We start from the raw sequence: 12,152 nt of genomic DNA on the forward strand, positions 1-12,152 counted from the left end.
CCCAGGACAATATGAGCAGAAAGACCTGCACCAGGGAAAGCCTGGTGACTACTAGTATGTGGGATGCTTTTCGCCCTCTCAGAATAGAATTCACAAATTATTTGAAAGCCCAGTAAAGGAGAGGCACTTTCCTGGCCTCTCTGAGAGAAAAGAACAGATGAAAAATGATATAAAGAGGGGCAGGAAATTGTCCCCCAGGAACTGACCCTAATCTGTATCTGATTCAGGCTGTTGACCTATTGCTGATTCTTTTGATTTGCTGTTATAATTCAGAGAGAGAATTTTTTTCCTAATCCAGACTTAGGTGTTTTCAACTCCTGGAGTCATCATTCAGCCCTTCAGCATCATTGCCACACAAATAGCCCAGTTCTATTTGGTATTATTATGTCTAATTTCTCTGCACTCTCTTTTATCAATCAAAATTTCCTCACTCCATCCTTTGCTATTTTTTTCTTTAATTTTTTGGTTTGGTTTTTTTTTTTTTTTTTGGGGGGGGGGGGCGGTTTTTTGTTCCTTTCTGCTTGCCCTAGAAGCTTCTGCTGTCAGACTTTAGCAGCAAATTTGGTATCCAATTACCTGTGATGTGTGCAGGGAACTTCTGTAGCTCATCAGGCAACAAGAAGCTTGGGAGGTACTGTCTGGCAAAAATCCCCTGCATTTACTGCAATAAGAAGAGAAGTCGCTTAGAACCTTGCCTGTACAGTGTGTAGTTGCCATACTGAGCTAAAGTATTCCCAGGCTTCCTTGGTGATCCTTTAATCAGCTGTTATTATCAAAACTTGAGGCATCAGTAGCTCTCTCTTAAGCCTGGCAGCATGGCACAATGCCTTATTCACAGAATCTTACCATAGAACGGTTAGGGGTGGAAGGGACCTTAAAGATCATCTTGTTCCAACCCCACTGCTATGGGCAGGGACACCTCCCACTAGACGAGGTTGCTCAAAGCCCTGTCCGACCTGGCCTTGAACGCTGCCAGGAATAGGGCAGCCACAGCTTCTCTGGGCAACCTGTGCCAATGTCTCACCATCCTCATAGTGAAGAATTTCTTCCTAATGTCTAATCTAAATCTACCCTCTGCCAGTTTAAAGCCATTCCCCTTGTCCTATTGCTGTGTGCCATTGCAAAAAGTCCCTCTCCAGATTTCTTGTAGGTCCCCTTTAAGTACTGGAAGATTGGTATTATGTCTCCCCTGAGCCTTCTTTTCTCCAGGCTGATCAAGCCTAGCTCCCTCAGCCTGTCTTCATAGGAGAGGTGCTTCAGCTATTTGAGCAGATTTGTGGTCTCGTCTGGACTCACTTGAAGCAGTCTATGTGTTGGTGTTTCTTTGATTAAAACATTGGAACTGTTATAATTTGAGATTAAAATACCTCTTTTGGTTTACTTTGAGAAATGTTGCTGTTAAAAGCAGTAGATTCTAGTAGCAAATCTAGAATTTAAGACTAATGGTTTACGGCAGTCATTTATAAGCACCAAAATGTATGCAAGTCTTGTTATAATTCCTGATGGGATAACACTCCCCCAGTACAATTTAGGAGTTCTGTACATGCCAAAAACTTGCTAGATTCTCTTTTCCCTCTGGAAAATGCAAGAGCCTACAGATTGTGTTAACTTACTTGAAACTAAGTTAGTTAGTCAGGTAAAAAGAAGGAATTGACAATCTTCTGATATTGTTCTTCCAGTCTCTGTGTAATTAGCAAGAAAATGTATTGGAGTAAAAACAATAACCAACAATTTCTTCAATTCCCCTGGGGTTATAAGTAGGTTTGACTATAACAACATGTTGAGCTCTGCAAATAGTAAATCCTCCCTTTTGAAAAGAACATTTTGCAAAGCTGTAACAGGAAAATATATATATTATACATGTGGTAGACCTATGAGTTTGTGGGTATGGCAGCTTGACAGTAGAAAGTCATAGATCTGCCACTAGAAAATGCCAAAATAAATTCTGCACTCTGAAGTGGCACTGTAAATGTCATCCTTTAGCATACCCAGATCTGCTACTGGATGTGATACAGACATATTGCTCTGTAATGAGTTTTACTGGTTTGAAAAAGTGAGATTTTGGTTATGCTTGCCTGAGTCTTGTTTCACAGAAGATACCTGATCTTATGCAGAAAAATTCATGAGATTTGAAGAGAAGCTTTAATGTAAATATTCTTATGCTTAAATCTGCTAGGGTGAATATGGTTTTTGCACAAATGCTCCCAGGCAACCATTCTGACATCCAGTCACAAAAGGAATCGCAACCTGCCTGTACCTTAGGTTCTTCTGAAGTTAGTAACAGTTGTGAACATGCATTCAAGCTCAAATACCTTGCACACTTCACTTTTCAGAAAATCTGTTCCACGTGTGTCACCTAGCAGTGTGCTACAAGCAATGCAGGAAACAGTTTTTCGTGGATAACTAATGATCCATAGGGATCTATGAGGAAAAATTTTTCTCTCTCTTGCTTGATCTCTGAATTTCTGCATGTTTCCAGGCACATTGGTATCAAAGAACTAGAGATCCATATGATCGTAGACAGAGGAGGTGCTAGCTTCATTTTGTCTGTTTAAAATGTCCACTGAGAGAGCAAGGAGGGAAACAGAATCAGCTCTCAAAGACCATGGAGGGCCCATAAGTTGTAGAAAACGTCATGGGAAGAAAGGATAAGAAAAGAGCAGCTGGGCTATATTGTGGAGAGAAGGGAACCAACCAACAATAAAGCATTGTCAAAAGTATGTGCTAGGAAAGATGGGTCAAAAAGAGGTAAGAAAAAGCAGAAAATGAAGAGTTCTTTGTGTTATACCCATTAAATTACATGAAGACTATCCAAATGTTGCCTTCTTGGAGTAATTTTTATGGTTGCTAGATAGTTGCTTGAAAGTGGAAGGTGCCAGCCCAGTAATGACTAGGATAGAAATATATGAGAGATGATCTCCAAATCAAATTGTCAGTCACACTTTGACCTCTCCTGTATAAGGGATTATAGTTCATGCCTTCAGGGGCAGAAGACCTGTAGCTCTGGTAATTTTTATGACTATCATATAATCTCATTGTGTCAACAAAGTGACAAGCAGCCAGATGAAAAACAGAGGGGTAGAAGGGCGTTGCAAACAGGAGAAAAAGTATTGTAGAATATAAAATGCTTTAAAACCTGTAGTTGTTTTTTGGTTTTCCTATTAGACTGTCAAATTGCATGGTGCATTTTCAGACTAGCCTTGTGGAGCTGCTTTTTCTTTTTGCTTTTTTGAAAGTGTTGTGGTATCAGGAGAGAGAGTGTCTTCTGCTCCTGACCCACCGCAGCATCTCAAAGTCGAAGCAGCAGCTGGGGAAGAGGAAGTGCAGCCTGTTGGCCTGAGAGATCAGTTGTCAGCATGGAGAAACCTCTTCATGCTGTTCAGCCTGCAGTGCCCCATCTGCCCTATGTGATCTGTCATTTCCCACTAAATTTGATTTCGTTGAGGTCTTTTACATGAGTTGGGAAATCAAGTTTTTATTGTAGTTTTAAATCGCTAAGTATCACAGAAACACGAAGTAAAATATGTTAAGTCTTAGCATATATTTTGTCAACCCAGACACCTTTTTTTTGCAGAGAGTAGAGTACTATGAGACCAAAGCTAATGGCAAGAGATCTTGAAGCATTTCTGTGTTGTAACAGTCACCACTGGGCAGACAGCTGCCAAATGTCTTGCAATTAATCTGATGCTTACTGGCTTTCATATCCCTTTCCTTTCAGAACCAGTGCCCTGAGGCAGAGGAGTTGTTCTTCAGCCATTTTGTGATCTGTAATGACACACAAGAGACACTGCGGTTTGGCCAGGTGGATACTGATGAAAATATTTTGCTGGCTAGTCTCCACAGTCACCAGTACAGCTGGCGCTCTCACAAGTCCCCGCAGGTATGTCAGAAACAGCCCTTTGAATGCGGCAGTTACTAAAGCTGGCTGGTGGCTTTATGGCTTTCTCTATGGTCTCGACTATCTCTAAAGCTCTGGTTCCTTCAGGAGTCAAATGCCGGGGCTGCATCAGAGAGAAAAGGTAAACAAAGAGTGAGGAAAGCCAGAAGTGTTTGGAAGTTACTCGAGGGTAGAACTAGATGTGCAAGACCGCTTTTTGTAAAGCTGAGCAGTTGTGGAAACTGAAGCTTCTGAAAAAAAGCAAAGGAAGATCGCTTGCCAGGTTTTTATAACTAAGTGATCAGCGTCTGTTTTCTGTGAGGTACATTAGAGGTTTGGGGAATTTTTTTTAATGAATTGTTTTTACCAGAAGCATCTGTTCACTGGAATTGTTTGCAGAACAGGGTCAAACTGGACAAATCTCTCAACTCAGCATGTGCTTGCATTAGAAAAGATTTTAAATTGTCAGAAACACCCCACTTACAAAGTTTAAATAATGCCATTTCTGTTTCTTGGGTGTTTTTTTAAGGACAAACACTGAAACCGAAGTAAACTATTTTAAAATTATCCTCAGGAAATATTTCAATGAAACCATGTTGTTGGTTTTTGTGAGTGGTGGTGAAAAATGGATTTTTCATCTCGATTCAAGACAGGGCAAGAATTTAAATCTAAAAATAAGCATTTATGAGGCAGCAAAGCCATTTCTTCTCTCTTTTTAATACATACCCATCTCCTGCTGAGTGGGAGACTAGAGACCTGCGCCACCCTACTTGATGAGCAGTAGTCCTGCACTGCGCAGTTGCTAAAACTTTTATAGCTCGTGGGAGAAGTGTAATGGATGGGTGTTCCTACCTCCTCCAGGGCCCTGGAAAATACCAGCCTTAGCATGTGAAAAAGGTGAAATTTGGCTGGTGATTCTAAACAGGAGCTGTGCCCACTTCCACTGCTGACAAGTTTCAAGTTTCTTTGGGAAGCAGAGATGGCAAATTTACTGTGTTTTTCTTTCATATGTCAGTTGCTGATATGCAAAACTACTGAATTTTACATAAATAGAGTAATCTGCACAGAGCAAATTCAGCCAGACTAAACAGTTGCAATTGACACTGAAGTCAAGGCCATAGTTAAGAGGAAGCAGCCTAATAAAGGACCATCTCACCCCAGGGATAGAGGAGTTGTCTAAATGGTGTGCGCTGGTGTCATAGTACACAGAGGGGGGACCTTTGGACACTTAGAGACACTAGAGTACTGCATGTCCCTTGTCATGTTTTCAAAAAGGACACGTGTTTTCTCATACAAACAAAATGCCTGTGATGTCCCGTAGCAATTTTTCATATCCATTTTCTGGTTACTTATATAAAATTATTCAGTTGGGAGAATCATATTTTTGACCATCATTCTAGGTAGTTCTACTAATGGTATTGTTCTGATTATGGTGTATTTCTAATAATGGTGTATTTCCGATAATGGTGCAAACTCTGAAAGTTTTGAAAATGAAGGTTATCTCAAGCAGAGTGAAAAGTAGAAGAGTTAAAATTGCAGCTTGTTTACTGATACTTCCTATCAGTTCCAGCTGAGCTGCCAAAGACCACCAGCACAACATACGGCATTAGCCATCTAACACCTGCAGAACTTTAATAATTGAACATTGACCTTGTCCTTTCAGTCCCAGACTTGAGCAGTGCAAAATATTCCGTTTCCATGGCCGCTATGTAAGTCTGTTATTAAATGAAAAATAAAAGTGTAGGATGAAAGGTGGAGAAATCCAGCATTAAACCAAATCACACATTAGGGAGTGGGTGAGGTGACAGTAGGAACTTAAGAGTCATTTTTCAGATATTCATTCTTCAGCTAAAAGTTGGTGATGTCAAAGGGTTTCCCCATTCTGTTTTGCTCTGATCAGATTCAGATTCAGGGAACAACTGGGCTCATAAACAGTCAGGAGTGTCCTGTTGGATTCCCATGTCCCAGGAGATGGCGAATCTAACAGCTCACTCCTCCTGACTCAACCACATTGTTGGCAGCAGGCTCTTCTAGTAGAGGGGCTGTAACTCCCTTGTCCCAGTCTTTGGAATCATTTCAAGAATATTTCTGCTCTTTAAATGTTTTTAACAGCCATCTCTTGATGAGAAATTTAGAGACTAAAAAATAGCACTGAGGTAATTTCACTGAAAAATATAAGGCTTTCCACACACTACTGATATAGAAGCAAATTTTCTTTACAAAGGTCAGGGAATCTTGGCATCCATCTGTAAAGTTTGTTCATTTGGTTAATGCTAAATATGAATCACTAAATTTAGCATGCTTCTGAATGGCAGTTCGTCTGAACAGTCTAAACAGCACAATCCTTTGACATTTTAGATCATACGAAACAAGTTTGTTTAAATATTATTGTTGTGTAAATTTTTTCAGTGATTAATACAAATCCTTGAAATGAAAACAAAGACACAATTAAGACATCAGGTTGTCCCTATTATGCTATGGCACTTTTCTAATTGTTTCCATGCAAGACTATCTAACAGCTTGTTATCCAAAGGTCAGAATAATGCCCAAGCATGGACAAACCCTCCAAGTGTCATATTCATGGAATGCTAGATGACTTCATAGTTATGAAATTATTTCATTTCTCATGATAATTCCTGACTTGCCAAGTTAGTGAATTTTAAGAACTCTGAGAGCAGATTGTAAGATAAATGTGAAATAATCCATACTTCTGGAGTCAGGGACTTCCCTCCAGGCATTAGTTCATACTTGACTTACTTGACTTACTCTTGGGGATAAAATGAGTTAGGACAAGGTCTTAGATACCACATTCTCTTACTGGGAAAGAAAACCAACTTGCACAACTTCAGCTGGCTCATGTTTCTTGTTACACAGGCACTAAGAAGCAGCGGTTGCCATGAAATACTTTATTTAACCTCTGCAAAATGTTTTTCTAGTATGGCAAGGCAGTTCAGTTAAATGAAAATAAATAGTTTTAAAAGGATTGTATTTCTTTTACATTCACATCAAGAAAATTCTCCATTTTTCTTTTGCTAATTAAGCATAGTCAGAGATACAGTAATTGCCCATTTGAATTATTTAACATAAAGATATATACCTAAAATAAGTTATTTTTGTAGTAGCGCATAGTTATAGTCTATATAATGCTTTATTTACATTTAGAATTAATATTAATGAAGCTACAATAGTCTGTAATTAAAAACTGTTTTTCATGTTACAAAATCAGCTATAGCACACCAAGGATTTGGATTTATCAGCTATTGATGGTGTGTCTCCAACTGTTTGGCTTAACTTAAAGCTCCTTCCTTCCTTCATTTTTTCACAGTCCGGATATTCTACATTTCAGGGAACCTAACCTTTCCCTTTTAACTTTCACTCTGATTCCTGCAGGTCTCGCTAGTTTGGCTAATATTTCAGTAATAAGTCTGAGGTCCAATGCTCACTCTTCTACTCCGCTCCATCCCCCACATTTTCCTCAGATTTCACGAGGTTTTGTCCTTCCTTAGGGATAAGACACCCCCAACGATACAGTCCCTTTCAGAGTTGGGGTAAGTCCAAAACTGATGATATTTAAGGCTTTAAGCACTTCTAGCAAAAGTTGCCAGACCTTGTGAGTTCCTTTTGCAGATTTTAATGAAAGTTAGAGGTCTGTTAGATATCATTAAAAGGGAAGAGAAGCTACATCACTCCTGTGCCTTACAGACAACACTGGCTCCTATGTTATTATTGGATCCAGTCTGCACTCCTTATCTTGATCTTCAAGTTGCTTGGTGGGATGGGCCCCAGTTGTGTCAGAAGTCATGTTTGTCTCCAAGACAGCTGTGCTTTTTAGGAGAACTAGAGCATATGATACATAGGGTGAAACTCTGAAGTTAGAAGAGATCAGACCTTCCTAGCAATTTACTCAGAGTTAAGGAATTTTGTCTTGCAAGACAGTAGGCAGTCAGAGGGTCCCACTGGGGATCACAGCTAATGTAAAACCCAACTATTCACATGAGAGTCCCCTGAACATATTCTGCAGAGATCATTTCCTTGTGAATAAACAGCAAATATCTTCTACAACATACTAGTTATTACTAGTTATTTTCCCCATGCTCAAACTTAAGCAGAGTCCTCTGAAAAAGCAAAGAATAATGGATCTGTATTCATTATTTTACTTCCTATGCGAAACATAATGTTGCATAGGAGAAGTCTGCATTTAAAGTAGCAGCTCCTGACCTTTCTCCAGAGCCTTCCTCCAAGGTTATGATGCCCATTTTCACTTTTCGCCATCCTTGACTTGAAACAGTCAAGAAGTGTAGTGGGTAAAAATCAGTTCCTATGTTGATTTGGGCAATGACTTCAGTGATAATGTGGCCAACTTACTGGTTATGAACCTTATAGTTTTATTTCGTATCAAAGTGGTAAATATGCCTGAAACTGCTCCCTGACACTTTATTGCTACTTACATAGAATTTGGGGGAGACTATCTCTTATCATTTGCTTTTCTGTTTTTCTAAATCCACACTTATAAATTCTTGAATAGATATTAGTAGTGGCTAGTATATTAGTAATACCTTCACTAAAACCCATTCAAAGTTGTTTTTCTCTCATTTTAAATAGTATGCCTGCATAGCACAACTTCTAGACTTTTATAAACATAATTTTTAAAGGTAGATGTAGATTTGGAAATAGCTTTAAGAATCTCCTTCTCCTACAAAAAAAAAAGACTGAAGCCAAATTTTCATGTATGTTGCATGTCCAGCAGGATCATAATTCAATGTTATTTATTTCAAAGTTGCCATTCTTTCAAGTATTCGGTTATATAAAGTATAAGATGATATGCAATACTCTGTGGAAACTGTGAACTTAGAAACTGTGACTTTTATATAGGGATATTTTCCTGTCTTATTGTTTAGGGATCTTACAAATTCTCTGCACAATTTTTTGTACTTTATATAATCCTTCACAGGTCATTTACAGAACAACATCAGGGAAAAAAAAGAAACAAAAACAAAACCAAAAAAGCTGGTTTATGCTGTTTTACACTTTTCAAGTAGTGAGAAGTGTATTGTTGCTTTCCTTTGGATGTTCAAGGCCAGATTGGATGAGGCCTCGTGTGGGATGGTTTTGTGTGAGGTGTCCCTGCCCATGTCAGGGGGGTTGGAACTGGATGATCTTGAGGTCCTTTCCAACCCTAACTATTCTATGATTCTATTCTATGATTCTATGAAATCAATGGTTATACTATGCTATATGTAATTGACTTTCTAGATAATATCTGGAGCAGATAAGGACTGTTATCATCCATGAATCACATGAACCCTTATAATTTGGTTACTGTTCCTTAATCAAAAGACTCTTTTCAACAATGTGTGGAGCTAGATTTACCCATGAGGGTCAGGCCGGCTTTGCAGACTGTGTTGAGGCTCACAACATCTCCAGGACATGCCAAAGCTCAGAGTTTTATCTACCAAGTGTGACATTTTTTGCTACTAGCCAGCATGGGATGGTGGAAATTGCTTTCTCCCATGCTCTATACTGCCCTTCTGTCTTACAAGGCCCAATGATGTAGAACTGGTCAGATCTCCCAGGTCCATGAGAAAATGAAGCCAAACTGAAATTCAGACTGAATTGGTGGTTGTTGTATCTGACAATGTGCAGAATGAACATTTCAGTCACTGTTTTCCCAAATACTAATTGATTTTATTGTGACATATCGTAATCCTGGTCAAGAGCCTTCTTGTATCCTGAAAACACAACCAAAAAATACTGATCATCCTTCTCCTTTAATTTTTCAATTAAAGCTTGCTATACCTTCAAGTCTTAGAATTCAGCTCCCATATCCAGGTCTCCATTTCCTCCATGTTTCTGTATCATCACAGCTTTTATTTTACTGTCTTATATCTCTTAGAAAAAAATGTCTGCTTCCACACCATTAACCAGGTCCTCACTTGATTCCTCACAGTCTCTCAGAGTTAGAGTAATAACCCTTATTCTTCCCCAAAAACATTTTCTAGTTTCACGTAGAAGACAGATGTAATCTAACTGCAGTGAAACTAAGCTAGCTTTAGTTGATCTACAAGCAAAGTAGAAATCAAATTTGTATCACTAAGCATTTTGAGGCCACAAGCTTTAAATTACTTACACAGCTGGAAAATGCTGCCTTTTCTGGACAGACTGCCTTCTTAGTCTCATTTTTAATCCCCATTTTAGTCTTCATGCCTTGTCATATGACACTTAGCCTTATTTACTCAGATCTTATCCTTCACTCACACATCTAGCTGAAAACTTAAGTAAATTTTGAGGAGTATATAGAAACATTCTGTAAAGAGATGTAAAGAATACAGCTTTTCTAGACATTTACTCCAATAGGAGCAGCTTCATCTTAGTCTGCCTCCCTGAAGGTGATTTCTTTCCTTCTTGAAATAGAAATCTATAATGGCTCAGATTTAAAAATCCAAACCCCTCAAAATCTAGTCAAAACAAAAAACTCTGTGTTATCTGTTTATTCATTTTCCTAAAAGAAAATGCAGAAATCAAATGGTTACACAAATGAGTGCCTGTTTTCACATGCACAATAGATAGTCTGTTTTAAATTCTCTCTAGACTATAAATTGCCACTAATCACTGGATTATATTTATTAGAATGCTTTTGAAGTCCATTGAATATTTTTTGTAACTTTATGCAATGACTTCTCTTTTCTCCTAATATATGTACCATATGTAGCTGTACTTGTTGAACTTTCTCTAAGCAGAGTATCTAATAAATACTTAGAATTTACTTAAAGTGCGATAAATGAAAGGGAGTTTCATGGCAATTACTGTGAATCTGTAGTATTTGGTCAGGTTTAGAGCTCTGCCTTATTGAGTATCTAACACCATCTATTACGACGTCTTCTGCTAAAATAATCTTAAACCTGATTACTTAATTTTCTAAAATTGCTTCAATTTTTATTTCCTGCCATATATCTCTGTATCGCTTAGTGTCATTTGCTAATTACTTCTAGGCATGTTTTCCAGAAATCTCACATTTAAATGACTGATTTGCCCAGAGATCCCTTTGCATTTTCATGGAATGCAGTTTCTTGGCTCAGAAGTAAACGTATGCAGTACCCAATTCTTACATTGTTATGTCACTAATACAAATATATTGGATATCTTTAACTTACAAAGGCAGTTTCCTTTGTATGTAGCATTTACCAACGTGTGTATGTGTGTATCTTTTTTGTTTTGCTTTCTGAACCATGAAGTTAAACGCAGACTAATCATTATGTTACAAAGAAAATTAGTAAGGCAACATTTGTGTTCTAATGACTGCTCAGGGAAAGCTGACAGCGCCTTCCTTGGGAACATTCAGCTCGTGAGCAAAGCTGTTTATACAGGGTGGGAGACATCCTAATGTTGGAGCTACATAAAATTACTAAACATCAATTATGGCATTTATATGACATCTGTCTTTGGAGCGCACTATGTTTTGTGTGCCTTATAGCTTTCGTACCTTTTCTCATTATTTGGCTGTCATTTCCAGCTACCAGTCGCTCCAAAGTAAACAGTTTTCTTGTTTCTCTTAGTTTTCATATGTGATGAGATTTATTCCCAGCTGCCTCTGTAAGAAACTGAACTAATTCCAGCCACTGCAGTTGGACTTTTTTGTTTTGGTTTGGTTTTCCTTTTCTGTAACTAATACTTAAGAATCAAACCGACGTGTTTGTTTACGACTTTGAGTGTCCTAGTGCATAGCTTCCCTCAGTGTATTCTGGAATATAAAGCTCTGCCCAGGCATGTGCACATCCAGATGCATGCCCATGTTCACACTGGCACATATTAGCCTTTGTGCTTCCAGCATAAAACTAATTTGAATCTGAATGCAACAGTCATCACTCTTGCAAATTCAAAAGCCACCCACTGAATGGATGTTATTGTTCTGAGTGTAACTTGTGCTGAGGATACCACAAATTGCAAACAGTCTACTGAGTTGTAATGTCTTTGAAAGTTGTTGCTGCGGTTGTTTCTTAAAACAATGAAAAACGCCATCATCCAGCCCTTCACTAAGTCCATCTGGCCAGACCCATGGCCAGTGCTATCTCTTTCTAGAAACAAATCATGTGAGAACATAATATTTACAAGTTTCAATTTTTGCTAGCATAAATAATTTGGGCCTGATCCTGGTCTCAATTACTTAAATTAATTAATGACAGATGTCCAAAATCAGAGTGAAATTCAACCCTCAAGAGAGAATTCCCACAAGGCCTTTATATAACTGTTTTAAAGGACTTAAGTGATGCTTAGGCTC

General features: G+C 38.4%; 1 protein-coding gene across 1 annotated transcript in view; it reads left to right on the forward strand.

Annotated features, from left to right (window-relative positions):
- The window catches only part of VPS13B (vacuolar protein sorting 13 homolog B), a 439,495-nt gene that overhangs the window by 389,103 nt on the left and 38,240 nt on the right, over window positions 1-12,152 (forward strand). Inside the window, exon 43 of the mRNA XM_065668694.1 lies at window positions 3,719-3,880. Within this exon, the coding sequence (XP_065524766.1) occupies window positions 3,719-3,880 (162 nt within the window). The remainder of the gene's footprint in view (window positions 1-3,718; window positions 3,881-12,152) is intronic.

Source organism: Lathamus discolor, chromosome 2 (assembly GCF_037157495.1).
Source record: "Lathamus discolor isolate bLatDis1 chromosome 2, bLatDis1.hap1, whole genome shotgun sequence".
Classification (NCBI taxonomy): Eukaryota; Metazoa; Chordata; class Aves; order Psittaciformes; family Psittacidae; genus Lathamus; species Lathamus discolor.